General features: G+C 39.9%; 1 protein-coding gene across 4 annotated transcripts in view; it reads right to left on the minus strand.

The window, feature by feature from the left end:
* The window catches only part of ZFYVE9 (zinc finger FYVE-type containing 9), a 147,317-nt gene that overhangs the window by 88,580 nt on the left and 41,458 nt on the right, over positions 1–17,279 (minus strand). For 3 of the 4 annotated variants that reach the window (XM_054979126.1, XM_054979125.1, XM_054979123.1), the window contains exons 3-5: positions 15,150–15,253; positions 8,684–10,752; positions 1,629–1,728 (exon numbers count right to left, since the gene is read on the minus strand). In XM_054979126.1, coding sequence (XP_054835101.1) covers positions 1,629–1,728; positions 8,684–10,752; positions 15,150–15,219 — 2,239 coding nt within the window. In that variant the 5' untranslated portion in view covers positions 15,220–15,253. Of the gene's footprint in view, positions 1–1,628; positions 1,729–8,683; positions 10,753–15,149; positions 15,254–16,824; positions 16,849–17,279 lie in introns of those variants that run through there. The other variant, XM_054979124.1, reaches the window with a different exon arrangement.

Raw genomic sequence — 17,279 nt, forward strand, 5'->3', positions numbered from 1 at the left:
CCCATGTGGGACTGCACAGAAGACACAAGTTCCAAGTTAATTTTACTAGAGCCTTTGGGCAAAAACTACAGTAAAGAACCTATATCCACGTTCATCCTTGACCCAGTGCAGTAGAGGTCACACTGGGCATCCTCTGATCAAGTGATGGGGGTTTCCAGAAAAATTAAAAGTTTTACAGATGCTCTGAATACACCATGATCTAATTTATGATGTTTATTTTGACCTACATTTAGAAAACTTTTGAAGTACCTCAATTTTATGCTCCAACAGCAACAAATACTTTATTTTTAATTTTAGCACTGCTGAAGAACTTTGCAAGATATGCCATAGATGTGGTAGTCCTTTCATCTACTTCAACCAAATGTAACTGTCATCCATAGAGGTTATTAGGGCATCTCATTACTTACAGTACTTGTTAATTTCATACCAAATCGGTGACTACAATATCCATTTCATCATGCAAGGGGAGACATATCAATAAAAAAAATAGGTTTGGTTTTGATTTGCTCTGCATAGCCAATCAGGCGTGTTCATAACTTGAGTTTTTAATTGGATTATATTTATTTGTGGCTTTATCCCTTTTATTCCCAGTTTAAAAATCACTAACACATGCGTGTACTTTTACACAATTCCTAGAGGTTATCAACTTAAAAACATTACAACTTTGAAATTGCTGAGCTTTCCTAATATTGGACTGGCAACGGCATCTATTTATTGTTATTCCCTTCCATTCCACTTATTCAAAGCATGCAGCATATAGGCTTTTATTTATTTATTTATTCAAAGAACATAGGCTTTTATACAAAATAATACAAGTATATTTAAAAACTTTAAAAGTTTGTTGCATTACTATCACAAGACAAGACAAAGAAAGGGATTTTTCCTCATGGAAAAATAAAGCATCAGAAAATCTTCCACCTCACATCTCTGTCTTTGATGGTATAGAGACCCTGGACCATTCTAGAGTGCCTCTGTGAATGTTCTAGAGGTCTTGGATTTGGATTATTTGTTTAGACAAGTTATATAATTTGTCTCCAGAAAGTGCAAAGAGCCTCACAAGGGAAAAACAGCATAACAATGCCACCATAAAAACAAGCACAAAATTTAAACCAGCAATAAAAGAAACAAGAACGCATTAGGGACATAAAAACAATATTATAAGACAGCTCTCAAGCTAGAAGCAGGCCATAAAAACAACAGCTAAAAATATGGAACCTTTCAGTTAAAAAATACCCTGAGTAAATGTTTTTGGCCCGGCACCTAAAAGATAATACAATACCTGCCAGGCAAACTAATGATCCGTCACTGGAAAAGCTTCATCTTCAGTTACCACCTTCTTCATCTCTGCAGACAAGGGCACAGAAAGCAGTGCTTGGGAAGAGAATCTTAACTGGCTGCCAGGAAGAGGCAGTCCTCGTACTAAGGTCTCAAGCCACTTAAGGCATTAAAGGTAAATTTTGAATCTGTGCCTAGTTACTGGTATGAAAATTATTTTCCATATTACAATCAGTTCCAACTAGAACACAAAATATAATAAAAGATAGTTTCAGCTTCACTCATGCACAGAGATGGTTCCATGCAGCATAAAGTCAATACATTTCATATTTAGTTCCTCTCCTATTACTTACCATTCATTAGTACTGAATGGCAAATTACACACACTCTGGCTTCTTTTCTGTCCATATACAGCAGTTTGCATTTCAGACTGCAGCAGGTTGCACAGAAGACCTTAAATAAATAGGAGAAATATACTCAGTCACATAGCACTATCTTATGACTAAGCCCATTTTAAAAAATGTATTTCTATGCAAGTTACCCGTGTAGTCAAATCTAATCTCTTTCCCTAAAAAGTATTTTAAAAGGTAAAGGTAGTCCCCAATGCAAGCACCGAGTCATTACTGACCCATGGGGGGATGTCATATCACAACGTTTTCTTGGCAGACTTTTTACAGGGTGGTTTGCCATTGCCTTCCCCAGTCATCTACACTTTACCCCCAGAAAACTGGGTACTCATCTTACCGACCTCGGAAGGATGGAAGGCTGAGTCAACCTTGAGCCAACTACCTGAACCCGGCTTTTGTCAGGATTGAACTCAGGCCATGAGCAGAGCTCTCCAGTGGTGCAGAGTGGTAAGCTGCAGTACTGCAGCCCAAGCTCTGCTCACAACCTGAGTTCGATCCTGGCGGAAGCCAAGTTCAGGTAGCCAGTTCAAGGTTGACTCAGCCTTCCATCCTTCTGAGGTCAGTAAAATGAGTACTCGGTTTCCTAGGAGTAAAGTGTAGATGATTGGAGAAGGCAATGGTAAACCACCCTGTAAAAACTCTGCCAAGAAAACGTTGTGATGCAACGTTCCCCCATGGGTCAGTAATGACTTGGTGCTTGCACAGGGGACTACCATTACCTTTTTAAAAAGTATAAACTCAATTAGGCATTCAAGTGTATGCAGAAAATATTAAAAACTTACACCGTATCTCTCAGTTACTTTTTCACATAAAAACGTAATAGCAGTGCTCAAATGAAATAAGAAGAGTTATGGAAGGTCAGACCAGTGGCCCATCTAGCATATGGTTTCACACAGTGGACAACCATTTGCCCTGGAAAGACAATTAACAGGACACAGAAGCCTAGGCCTCTACCATAAGCTGCCTCCTAGGAACTGGTATTGGGAGGTTTGTGGCCATAGGTCATGGTGGTTCCCTTGAGATCTTGGCTAGTAGTCACTGATGGACCTGTTCTCCATCTCCTTTTAAAGTTATCTATGCTTATGGCCATCACTATGTCCACTGACAGTGAATTCCATAATTTAATTACTCCCTCATAAAATTTAAGTTTTTCCTTTGTCTTCCTACTGGCCATCAACTTCAGTTCTAGTATTAGGAGGCAGGAGACAAAGTTCTCTTGATCCACTTTTTCTAGCTCCATGCAATTTTATAAACCTCTATCATGACTCTCCTTAGCCATCTTCTTCTAGATGGAAAAGCCCCAAGTTCTTTAGCATTTCTTCATAGGAAAGGTGCTCCAAAATTTTAATAATCTTAGTTGCCCTCTTCTGCACTTTTTCCAAGTCTGCAATATATATTCACTTTATAATCAATCCCTTTCCTAATAATCCCAAGCATAGAGTTCATTTTTATTTTTTTACCACGGCTGCATACTTCCACTGAAACATCCACTTTCACTAAGCTATACTCTATTCCATCAGTATCTGTTGAAACTTCAGATTTTGAGTTCCAATGTGTATCCCCTTACAATTACCTACACTGAACTTTATTTACTATGTTTTTGCCCATTCACCTAATTCAAATAAACCCTCCTGGAGCTCTTCACAATCTACTTTGGTTTTTACCATTCTCTAAAATGAGGTAACATCCACAAAGTTAGTCACTACACTGCTCACCCACAATTCCAGATCATTTGTCAAAATTTAAATAGACTGGTCCCAATACTGATCCTTGTATCCAAGTCATTGAATAAAAGGTGGGGGGGGGGGTTTCAACCAACTGGAAAGAACTGGCAGCAAGTTGCGCCAGGTGAGGACGGCCAAGGGAAGTTGAAGCGCTGTGGTCTCTTCAGTGATGGTCTCAGGCGTTGCAGATGACTTATCACTAAAAGGGCTCTCTGAGGAGGGTCTTGGCACAGAGACGAAGGAGCTCTCCCCTGGAAGGAGGAAGAGGGGCTGCCTGGTGAAGGCCAATGAAGGCTCCAGCGCCACTCGCTCAGTGACTCTGCGGGTGGCCAACACCAAGGACCTTGCTCCCTCCTTCCTCTCTTGAGGAGGGGCGTCTTTCGCTTGCCTAGAGCTCAGCCCCGTTCCCGCCGAGGGGGAGACCTGGAGGCCAGGCACCTTCCGATCGCTGCCTCCCTATCAGTTGGCCGCTGACAGCGAAAACTTTCCCAGGAACTTCCCAGCAGGAGCCGCCCTAGTGACTGGAAAGGGGGGAGGAGCCGCTTCGCGATGGGCCTGACCAAGAGGCCTGATCCTTGTGGAACTCAACTGTTCACTTTCCTCCACTGCAAGAAATGTCCTTTTATTCTTTTTCTCTGCTTCCCATTATTGAACCAATTTAAAACCATAAAAGAAATCCAAGTATATAAAGTTTATTGGATCTCCTTTTTCACACACTCATTAATCTTCTAAAAGAATACCAAAAGTTGGTGGCGCAACAGCTTTACTTCTTTGTGTGATTAATAAATATCTCTTTAATAAAATTTCTACCCATTAACCTGGAACATGTGTTAAGCTAACTGGTCTGTAATTTCCTGGATCCTCTCTTAACCCTTTTTAAAAATTGTAATATTTGTTACTTCTGCCTTCTAGTAGAGACAAATTTTAGTAACAAGTTACAAATTACATAGGTTTATTTTATATTTCAATTTATATACCGCCCATCCCCAGGGGCTCTGGGCGGTGAACAGTTAAAATCGATAAAAACAAGAACTAAAATCAATATACAAACAATAAAACAAATTAACAAAGTGCAGTGGTGGGGAGAACCCTCCCCAACCCCAAAGATGGGAGGCCGACATGGCACCGCCCCCTTCAATCACCGAATGCCTGGCGGAACAGCTCTGTCTTACAGGCCCGTCGGAACAATAATATGTCCCGCTGGGACATATTATTTATTGATCAATTATTAATTGATCAATAATTGCACATTTGAGTTCCTTAAGAACTTCTGGGTATAAGCCATCTGGATCCAGAGACTTGGTAGTTTTTAATTGACCATAGATGCAGAGGAGTTAGCCGTGTTAGTCTGTGGTAGCAAAATCAAAAAGAGTCCAGTAGCACCTTTAAGACTAACCAATTTTATTGTAGCATAAGCTTTCGAGAATCAAGTTCTCTTCGTCAGATGCACGGTACAGAAACTGGTCAAATATAGAAGAGGAGGGGGGGAGAAGGGGAGGAGAGAGAAGATGCAGTTAGGGGGGGAGAGAGACGGATGTAACCAAAACATTCCTTTGCTAGTAAATGTAAACATCTCCTCTTGGTATGGAGATTAATTGGCTTGTGTGAGGCTTCAAAGGAGTTTGCCGTGTTGGTTTGTAGCAGCAAAACAACCCGACCATCCAATTCCAATGTAGTATAAGCCTTCGATAACCACAGTTCTCCCCGTCAGATGCATCTGACAAAGAGAACTGTGGTCCCCGGAAGCCCACGCCAGGTGCCCCTGGGCTCCCCCAGACCCCGCCTCTGTAAAGGAAATCTGTTACCTGTGATATTGTGATAACCATAGTCCCTATTCAGTCCCAGCTTGACAGAGTCAAATTTGCATATGAATTGTCGTTTAAGGTTGGGGGGCTGTCTGTAGGTGACAACTTATATCTACAGATTAATGGCACAGCCATGGGCACACGCATGGCACCACAATATGCTAACATATTCATGACGGACTTGGAGCAACGCTTCCTCAGCTCCCATCCACTGGAACCACTATTATACTTAAGATTCCTGGATGACATCTTCATCATATGGACCCATGGGAAGGAAGCCCTTGAGAGATTTCATCAGGACTTCAATAACTTTCACCCTACTATCAACCTAAGCCTGGACCACTCTACACAACAGGTACACTTCCTGGACACCACTGTACAACTACATAATGGACAAATACATACCACCTTATACCGGAAACCAACAGACCGATACTCATATTTACATGCCTCCAGCTACCACCCTAAACATACCACTCGGTCTATTGTTTACAGCCAAGCCTTACGTTACAACCGTATCTGCTTCAATGCTCTCGACCGAGACTCACACTTAAGAGATTTACAACAAGCATTTTTGAGACTACAGTACCCACCAAATGAAGTGAAGAAACAAATCAACAGGGCCAGACTAGTACCCAGAAACAGTCTGCTCCAGGACAAACCTAAAGGAACTAACAACAGAACACCACTGGTTGTCACCTATAGCTCCCAGCTCAAACCCATCCAACATATCATCAGTGAGCTACAACCCATCCTGGAAAATGATACCTCTCTCTCAGAAGCCCTGGGTGGAAGACCTTTCCTTGCCTACAGACAGCCCCCCAACCTTAAACGACTTCTCACTCACAATCATGAATCGGCCAGCAGAGTCACCAGCACAGGTACCAGGCCCTGCAACAGACCCAGATGCCAGCTCTGCCCCTATATCTACCCAGGGAATACAATTACAGGACCCAATGGCATCAACTACAGTGTCTCTGGCTCTTACAGCTGCTCATCCTCCAATCTGATATATGCCCTCATGTGCCAACAATGTCCTTCTGCTCTGTACATTGGACAAACCAGCCAACCTCTACGCAAAAGAATAAATGGACACAAATCTGACATTAGAAATGGAAACATCCAGAAACCAGTGGGAGAACACTTCAATCTACCAGGACATTCCATCAAAGACTTAAAGGTTGCTGTAGTTCAACAGAAACCTTTCAAAAACAAAATCCAACGGGAGGCTGCTGAATTGGAATTCATATGCAAATTTGACTCTGTCAAGCTGGGACTGAATAGGGACTATGAATGGTTATCACATTATCACAGGTAACAGATTTCCTTTACAGAGGCGGGGTCTGGGGGAGCCCAGGGGCACCTGGCGTGGGCTTCCGGGGACCACAGTTCTCTTTGTCAGATGCATCTGACGGGGAGAACTGTGGTTATCGAAGGCTTATACTACATTGGAATTGGATGGTCGGGTTGTTTTGCTGCTACAAACCAACACGGCAAACTCCTTTGAAGCCTCACACAAGCCAATTAATCTCCATACCAAGAGGAGATGTTTACATTTACTAGCAAAGGAATGTTTTGGTTACATCCGTCTCTCTCCCCCCCTAACTGCATCTTCTCTCTCCTCCCCTTCTCCCCCCCTCCTCTTCTATATTTGACCAGTTTCTGTACCGTGCATCTGACGAAGAGAACTTGATTCTCGAAAGCTTATGCGACAATAAAATTGGTTAGTCTTAAAGGTGCTACTGGACTCTTTTTAATTGACCAGTAGTTCTCATCTTTCACCAACTCCATTTGAGTCAATTCTTCAAAATCCTTTCCAAAAACAACAGCTACTGCATGGGTACATTCCCCACATTTTCCATAGTGAAAATAGAAGGAAAAGAAACTGAATGAATTCTCTCCCCTTGTTTTTCCTTTATCAATCCTTTCATCCCTCTATCCTCCATCAGCCCAACTGGTTTCCTGCTCATAACATATTTGAACACGTTTGTGTTTTTTTTTTTAGAATTGACTCCTTAAATTCTTTTTGCTTGCCTGATTGTCAACTTACATTTCTTTTGCTCTTTTCCATTCATCCCATGCAGTCATCCTTTTAGAACGGGTATTACCAGTCCTACTCTGAAGTATATATTCTATATAGGCCTCAATTAGGCCTCAGTTGGTTTAAATAGCTTTGAAAACCGCAAGCAGCAAAGCCAGAACCAGAGAAATAAGAATAATCACAATGTCAAATACAAATCCAATGCAGGCTTTATAGCGCTATCAATCTTATAAAGTGACTACATGCATTAATAAGATAGATAGCGCTATAAAGCCTGTATTGGATTTCTATTTGACATTGTGATTATTCTTATTCCTCTTGTTGTGGCTTTGCTACTTGTGGTTTTGCATTGTGTTACCAGGGGAGCCTCTTTTGGTTGGTGTTAAATAGCTTCCAAGCATCCTGGAGGGACCTGACTCTCTTAATTTCTCTTTCATCTTTCTTCTGTCTAGTCTCATTTTTGTAAAGTTCCTTCTTTTGAAGTCAAATGTGATTATTCTGCACTTGGGGGGAACTTCCCACTGATATTAATGCTACTGCTGAACAATAGTATTATGGTCAACATTCCCCACTAGTGCAACAATATCTACAATACTAAGCACCATTCAAGACTCAAGAACCAAAATAGAGGACAGAAGATCCTCAGTTCCTGGTAGGTCCAGTTAAAGGGTCTCAAGTAGCATGATCTGGAGAACTGCTTCCAGTCAAGAGCAGGCAATACTAAGCTAGATGAATCAAAGCTCTGACTCAGTATATAGCTGTTTCATCATCTTCATTATGACTTTATAGTTAAGTACAACTAGGCAGGCACATATATAAGCATTTTCTGCTGCCAGAGACATTTTTCACCACCCGCGATTTCTATGAATATGGAGAAAACATAAATTCAAATACTGGTATCTAAAACATATGACTGATAACCATGAAGAAAGGTTAAAATCTTTACAGCCATGCATCTGAACTGTTGCTCTTGCTTTCACATTTAATGAAAAGAAGTTTTTTCAAGATTTTTCTCCACAGCTGAAAACTAAAATAATACACATCACACATTTGTTGTACATTGTACACATAACATAGCATCATGAATTATCTTAAACATTTATGAATGGAAGAACTGCCTTGTATCCCAAGCCATGGGGCAGATAAAATAAAATGAATGATGTAATAATTTGGGAAGCTAGCTTCCTTTATGTGGTTAAATATTTCCATGAAAATCTCATATTTAAGGAATTCTAGAATACCTAAATCCTAAAAAGAATGATTAGACCACTAATAATAACCAACTACTCTCAGTAACAATTAAAAATAAACAGATGACTTGCATACTATGCTCACTTGAAAATAAAACATTTCCAGAAAATAGTAGAATTAGCAATAGCCTGTCTACAATTTTAGCCTTATCTACAATTTCTATCATTCATAAAATCTTACCTTTCCACAGGCTCTGCAATGGTGCCGCCTTTTTGTAAATGTAAACCTTGCCTCACATTTCATGCAGTTTGGTGCTTGAGAATCTGGAACCCAAACTGGAGCCACTTCGCCCAAAGTAGTAAATGGCTTTCTTGTAGGAATGCCAAACTGGCCAGCTCCAAGATCATTGTCTGGACTATCCGAGGCTGCTGCAAGGCACAAACTACTAGAAACCCCAGACTCATACTCAACTGAATGTTCCCCACCACTATCAACGATAGAAGTACTCAGTGATGTTTCATCAGAAAATGTATTTGGTGTTAAGTTTTCACCCAGTTTTCCTTTTCCAGATATATCATTTTTGTTTTTACTGTTGCCTCCACAATTTGGGGGAACAAGATCATTTTGTAAATGGTCCAATAATGGCTTTGAAATTTGTAGCTTAAGATTTGTAGGTTGTTTGGGTCGGGCACCACCAAAAGGAACACTGAGAGGTTGCAAGCTAGATGCTGGTTTGGATGATGTTTCACTTGGTTCAGATGGTGCTGGACTGTGGAAACTGTGTAAATATTTTTTTTTCATTTGGTCTCCAGTGCAGTTCAAAATGAGACCACTCTTGTCTGTCGTCTCATGGCCTTTTTGTTCATAAACATTACTGTAATATTCCGATTTGCTCTCCTCTATCTCCTTTTCTTCAGTCACAGAGTCTTCCTTAGAGGGTAAAGTCTTTGGAATATGAGCAAAAATTGGATTCTGTATTCCATAGGAATCACAACCATTGGGCAGAATACTTGATGCTGATATACCCATGACACCAGTAGAACTGCAGTCTTCAAGCTCATCCGTACACATTCCTTTTATATCAGCATCTCCTTCTGTCATACTTTCACTGTTATCGCCATTATTACTATATACCTCCTCATGCTTTGCTATATGAAATAGTGCTTCATTCTCCCTATATGTTTGTTTATTACTTTGTTCGTTTTGTTTAGTCAGTTCCCCATTAGTCATTTCCTGAGATTTAGATAAACACTCTGCCACACTGAGCAATTCAGTTGTTCTGAGAATATTTTCACATTTGTCAGTTTTTTTTTCAACTGCATTTTCATCCCATGTTGTGGAATGTCTATCAAAATGCTCACAGTTATTGTCACTTTTAAATGCATCATGCTGATAAGCTTCAGAGATCTCAGGTACTGACTGAAACTGTTGGGTTGTTTGATCTACTACAGAAATCTCTCTGGAACAATTGCTACTGTGTGTACCAGGTGAATTGTTTCTTGTTTCTAGCTCAGTTCTCTGGGCAGCAGTAGCAATATCAAAACCCTCACCTGATGCACAACCACCAGGTGACCTGTGTAAGGTAACTACATTTGCTGCTGCAGATTCTAATTGCTGAAGATCTTTATTTGTGTTCTCATTCTCCTTTAAATGAGAGGAAGAATCTCCTCCGGATAGGCACTCAGAAGTAACGGCAACAACACTACAATGATTAACAAAATCTTCCATATACAGCTTGTTTTCTTGTACTGTTTCCTTTTCAGTGTCTGTATCTTTCTCAGTTATCCCATTTACAGTAACATCAAGGTGATCAGTTTGTTGGGTTTCATTGTCCAATGTAAAGCTAACAGTATCCATTAGGGAGGGATTGCTGTAATTTTTACAGTCTAATAAATCACCACTCTGCAATGTCTTGTCACAATTATGCATGACTGCTACAACCAGAACATTTTTTTCCTCTAGTAAACAAGCTGTTTCACCACATTTCCTATCTTCTCCATTCACAGAATTACACTGATAATTCTGATTACTATTTCTTTTAACAAGCTGATCATCTGCTGTCGCCTGTTCATCAATCCACACATTTGAGCTCTCTGAGCTTATATTATTTCCATTAGTACAAAAACTCCCTTCGCCTATTGATGCAGCAGCTAAATGAGACAGGGACAAAGATTTTAATTTTTGTGGACATTCATCAGGAACTGATTCATTCACACTGGCCAGAGTTGGATTAAAAGACAACCGATGAGAAGGAGGATCCAGTATCTGATTCCATTTTGCTTCCAATAATGTAGGCGAAACACCCTCATCTGAAAAAAAATATACAATGTCTTATGTAAGTACACAGTAAATTCAGCACAGCTATGAATTTTTTGTTTTGTAAAAAGAACATCAACATTTTCTATATGTAAGCTGCTTCTGAAAGAAATTCAGAATGTCCAGTGTGGCATGGTAGCTATAGTGTCGCTATAGCTATAGGATCTGGGAAGCCCAGGATCAAATTCCCACTCTTCCATGAAAGCTGACTAGGTTACCTTGGACCAATCACACACACTCAGCCTAACGTACCTCACAGGGTTGTTGTGAGGATAGAATGGAAGAGAGGAGAATCATGTCAGCTGTTTGGGTCCCATGGAGAGAAAGGTGGAGTATGAATAAGCATCCAACAGTACTGCCAAAGACAGTAATACTTACCTGAGAATGCTGTATCAGCAGCTAAAAGGATGGTATCGGGGAAATTTTCACGCAATAAACATGCACCAATTTCACTGTTGTAGTTTCTTTTGAAGGAACTCTGAGAACTAAAGAGTTGTGAAGAAACTACAGATTTACAATTCCCACTCTTCTTTGACTAAACTTATTACAGCTCTCTAAAGTTAAAATCAATTTAGGTAACAGGCCTAGAACATAAATATTTTCTAGCAATATTATTCTAATTGGCAAAAGCTATTTTAAATTTTTTATTGATACACATGACATGAAAGCTGTTGTAGGGCATGATGGGTAAGTGAAAGCCAAATCACATGACACCATAGGGATTATTATGAACTCTTTAGAGATGGGCACAAACGAGAAAAAAACAGAACCATGCAGTTCGTGGTTCATCACGTTTCACGAACCATGAACTTTCATGAACCTGCCCTGGTTCATGGATCGATTCGTTTTGGTTCGTGAAAATATCACTTCCAGGCCAGCAAATCACCACTTCTGGGTCAGTAGGTCACTTCCAGGTCAGCAGGTCAATTCCGGGTCAACAGAAGGTCTGCAGGAAGTCCATCCCCTGTTGCCTAGAAAACTGATTGATCGACACCAGGCTGTCCACCGTGATTAACTGAAAAATGAGCCAAATGAACCAGCCTAAAGTTCGTGGCAGTTCATCAGAAATGGGATCTGACAAACCTCTAGTCCACGAACCATGAACCAGCCTGGTTCATCACGAATTTTGGTTCATATTTCAGTTCGTGTCCATCTCTAGAACTCTTGAAACAGTACGGTGTAACAGAGCAAACAGAATGTCACTTTTAGATTTCAAGAAAGCTCAATTTTGTGGTTTAATCCTAAAGCTCACTGAGGGGCTTTGGGCAAGTTATTGTATCACAGCCTAATCAATTTGACAGAAACATAACAAGTATAAATGATTAAAATAATGCAAAGCACCTTTTACATTAACTAATATTACAGAAACAATATCAACCAGAATTTTCTACAGTCAACACTATAACAGCATGGTGACCTCTTAAGTATTTTACAGAAGTATCTACCTAGCAAAAATATTGGGTAAAATACTGTATATATTTGAAGTAAAGTCTCTTATTGCCAAAATTCAAGGGATATCATGTAAAATGTGTGTGTGCAAGTTCTTTATGAAATGAAGAAAAAAAATTCTGTAGGATTGATGGGACCAAAGTAAAGGCCTATTTTTTGCCAACATACTGCTATGTAAGCTCCCCTTTCTGTTTTATGTAACAGTTCTATATAACGTGAAAACAGAACAAGGAATTGTTCTGCTTACAGATTTGCAATGCTGTACCACTTTGAGAAAAAAGTAATGTTATGGGGAGGGAATCATTACCTTTTTCTCAAAGAGGAACGCATTAGACCCTAAACGGGAAAATCTGCCATCCCAGTAGTCAAAGGAAGCGGCAGAAATGCAAGCTCCCTATGCTCTATGAAGAGAAGCTGGACAGCCCATATAAAGAAGTCACATTTTACTCTATTCAGTAGAGGCAGATAGCCCAGCAGCATCTAGGAAAATAGTATGTTGGAGCAAGAAAGAAACAAGTGGGAATCTCTAACCTCTGCCCTACTGTTTCTTTTCTTCTTGGTGCAGTGACCACCAAGTGATGACAATAACAGCAAAAAATTAACCAGCAAAGAGAGGATTATGCTCATTTACGTTCCTCACACTGTTCCTCTGCCCAAAGATACTAGTCTGCCTTTCCAACACCTTTCCTCTGGTCAGAAAAATTCCAGTCACTTTTCTAGGTTGCAGCTGTACCTTCTCCTTTCCCTCATACAGCATACACTGCTAAGTGCCATTAGGGGAAAGAAACACAAGAGTAATACAGAACACTTCGTTTATGAACTGCAGGATTTGAGTTCACTAGCACTTTAGAGATCAACAAGATTTTCAGAGTGTAATCTTTAGTGAGTCAGAGTTTCCTTCTTCAGACACAAGTAGGAATGGAGATCCCTGAGCCTTTATATCTCAGCCAAAGGTGGTTAGAGTCTTACAAGGGAGGCTATCACGATGTCCAGATACAATGCAGCTTGAGTAGATGGGAGGGGTGTAGCAAAGGAAGATGTGTGGGGGGGCAATGTTTTCACAAATTCAAAGCAATGAGCCCCTACCCTCAGAGCTGAACAGAGACTTAGGATTCTTATCTCACTACAGGTGCTAATTTCTGCTCTAATAAAGTTGACATCCTAACATCTTCCTTTGCTGCACCCCTCCCATCTAAACAAACTGTACCTTTACATCCTGATGCCCTGCCTTCAAACTCCTCACCTACCTTTGGCTAGGAAAAAAAGGCTCCAGGATCTCCATTTCTACTTTTGTCTGAAGACAGGACCTTTGACTCTCAAAAGTGTACACTCTGAAAATCTTGTTGGTCTCTAAGGCGCCAGTGGACTCAAATCGTGGTGTTCTACAGCAGACCAACATGGCTACCCACTAAAACTTGGTTTATGAGTTACCCATAGATTCACAACACTTCCATTACTTCAAAGAAATAAAATTATAGTATAAGAAAGCAATTCTACAAGTCAAACTAATCAACAAATATTACCAAAAAGATAATAAAATCCCATTATATTTTAACAGCATTTTGACTATTTTCATAACTACAGCCCCATTAAACACCAAAGACAGCATTTTCCATGTAACAGATGCTACCAATGTTAAGGCTCAAAAATGCCCTAATTACTGAAAGGAATTATAGCCTAATACCTACATGAAAAGCTATAAATGCCATTCATGTTAAGATCTTTGTTAGAGAACAGACTTGATATAAGAAGGAACTTTGGTTCAGCTACCTTCAAAACAAGGTGGTAGGTTCTACACTGAGTCACAGACATGAAAAACAACATGGGAGTTGAATTTTACAAAAGTTATGTAATGTTTAACAAAGCCAAAGAAATGTCTAAAGCAGAATGAGAAAGGTGTGATTTACAGCACAGATTGTGGTATGTATATATTTTGTGAGAGGAAAATACATATATTTGTAATTTTCTTTCACCCCACCATATATAAAGATTAGCAACATAGAGCCAAGTTACAAGAGACGAATTACACGAGGAGCATGTGAAGGGAGTTGTAATGTTAGCCAGGAAGCTGAGTTTTAAAAGAGATCAGAAGGCATTGTCAATTTCCCCTCTCTACAGAGCCAGGGAGATCCTTGCTCAGAGGGTTTGTTAATTTCCTCTTTGCCTGGGGAAGGCTCTGTCAGTTTCACCCCTCCTTCTAAGAGGCAAAGAGGAAATAAACAAACCCTCTGAGTAGCAATCTCCCTGGCTCTGTAGAGAGGGGAAATTGACAAAGCCTTCCAATCTCTTTTAAAACTCAGCTTCCTGGCTAACACTGCTACTCCCTTCATGTGCTCCTCCTCATGTAATTCGTCTCTTGTAGCTTAGCTCATAGATATTGTGACTATTCATGCTCCTTTCTCTCTTCCCCACAGCCTTTTGAGAAACACAAGATGAACACACAACACAGAAATCTGTTATATAAGTTTTAAAACCTAGTTATTGGGGGGGGTTATATTTATTTTGGAATTTCATAAGGACTAGTGCAGATAAAATGTTAGCAAACTGTTTGCTAGAGTGAAAGAATTGGGTACAAGCAATTAAACCAAGGATTCTGAAAACTAATTATAGAAAATCTTTGGGTTTGTCTTAATAACTTAATAGTCAGATGTAACATTAAAACATAAGATGCAGAAACAGCACATAAGCACTCACAGTTCACCTACTAAGTTTGTGTCAGGAAACAATCATCTGAAAATTACATTTCTATCCAACTGACACAATGTTTAAACATCCCATTAATGTTCTATCTAGTCAAAATTTGTAAACAATTTCCAGTGTTTTTCAAATATTACTACAGTAACGGCAAATATAATAGTTGTAATGGAAGCAAAAAGACAAAACAAACAGAGCCACAAATCTAGAGGTCAATTTACATCCTCTATCCTAACAAATTACTCACCTTCGTTTTGTTCAAATTCATCTAAAACCTTATCAAGGTTATATGCTTCTGTTTGGAAATAGTTCTCCATTTGTCAGGAAATGCCACCAAGATCCTTATTGAACCTGTTGAGCAGATCGCCAATTATGAACTTCTAATAATATTCCAGTGTCCAAACACAAGATTTAGAGAGTTACTACAATATAAACTTAAAATTTAAACCAACTCAGCATGCCTTCTAAAAAGCAAGAGCATTTTCCCATATTCCTAAATTATTATTAGATTAATTTTCTTAGATATATTTCCTAGATGATTCCTTATCAATACAAGTCAAATTTAAAAATAAACTGGACACCTTCAGCAACATTAAGTAAGTGCTGAAATGTAACTACATGTTAAATGAAGTAAAATTAGAAGAAGAGATTTACAATAGTTGGGAGAAGGAGATTTTCAGCTTATGTTTTAGAGAAAAAGAGAGATAGAGCTGTGCTTAACTATAACTGTTGTTCACTGAGGTCTTTTGTGCAGACACACATGGATCTGCGCATGCACAGGTGTGACAGAATGGGCTTCTAAATGAAAGGTTTACAAAGTGTAGCACCCAAAGAGTGGAAGGGAAAGGGTTAAAAACTGCCTGAAGGGAGAATGATTGACAGGTTGTTCCCCCCTCTCTGTGATTGGCCAGTGAGAAGACAACAATTGGTGCTGAAAGAATTGTGGAAGCAGTTGAAGTTTGGAGTCTGACAAAGAGGGTCAGACTAGTAACCTTCAATGTGAGGAAAAAGGGAAAATTTGCCCTAACTGGGATAGCTTTAGGTTTATGGAAAACTTTTAGTTAAAGTACTTAAATGTGAAAGACAGCACTGATTTACACAGAACTGGGGGGGCAGAGTGTTGTCAGAGGAAGTTGGTAGTGAAAGGAGACTCCCTTTCAATCAACTAATCAGGGTTATGTCTTTTGGAGAAGAATAATTCCTGCCCAATATCTAAAAAAGGGGGGTGGCACTTAGGAGGACCCCAAGTCTGATATAAAGGGAAAGAGTGCTGTGTTGAAGTCAGAAGAAACCTTGTTAATGTACCGTAAGTCTGAAACTACCAATCTCTTACTTTTTAAGATCTGTGACTACTGAAACTAAGATTTAGGATTATTATTGTGCCTAAAGTTTATGAAGTATTCTGTTCTACAATCAAAGTTTACGTCAGCATTGCTTTCCCTGCCTACCTATATACCAACCATGCCTGTTTAATATACCTGCTCTTTCCTTTTACTCAGCTCCTAATGCCATTTCATTTTAAAAAGACATGGGCTCCTGCTTCTCCCCTACCAAATATGTGTGCTGTGAGATAAGTGAAAAAATATGTATGTTTTAAAGTGCGGGACGGAGCCACAGCAAGCAATCTTGACAGTTTTCGAGGGAAATTCTACCTCACAATGGGGGAGTGAGTGGGGCTTACATCATAGTAGGCCCACCCAAACATTCCGCTCTCTGGGAGGAGCAGCATTCCTGACTCTCAGTTCCTTCTTAGCCAGCAGACTCTCCAAGTAAGTAGTGAACAGTACTCAGCAGGGAAGGCAGAAAGGTGTGTGTGCCTGCACAGAAAACCTCATTGCACAACAGTTACAGGTAAGTGAACCCTGTTTTCATTGTCAAGTCTTTCTGTGCAGTCCCACGTGGTAGATTAACAAGCCACTTACCCATGAAGGAGGGGTGAGTTCTTCATGAGAATAGCATTTGCAGGACTGCTTGACTTATGGCTGCTTCTCTCCTGTTATGTACATCTAAGGCATAGTACCTGATGAAAATATTGGCAGACATTCATGTTGCAGCTCTACAGATGTCTAGAAGAGGAACACCTTTAACCAGGGCTGCTGAAGATGCCTGTGACCTGGTAAAATGGATATGAACTCTCAAAGGACATGGTAAGTTGGCTTGTTCAGCACATCTTAATAGCCAGAACTAGTGAACTACCATCTAGCAATGGTTTAAGAAGTTGCCTTTCCCCCCCTTATTTGCATAACAAATGAAAAGTTGGACATCTGACCTAAATGATGCGGCGCGATTTACGTCCAGCAAATATCAAGTACTCTCTGTTTCAGACATCAGAGAACGGAACAATACAAGTAGTATTTAATTCCTGTGAGTTATGGAA

This window comes from Eublepharis macularius, chromosome 5 (assembly GCF_028583425.1).
Source record: "Eublepharis macularius isolate TG4126 chromosome 5, MPM_Emac_v1.0, whole genome shotgun sequence".
Taxonomy (NCBI): domain Eukaryota; kingdom Metazoa; phylum Chordata; class Lepidosauria; order Squamata; family Eublepharidae; genus Eublepharis; species Eublepharis macularius.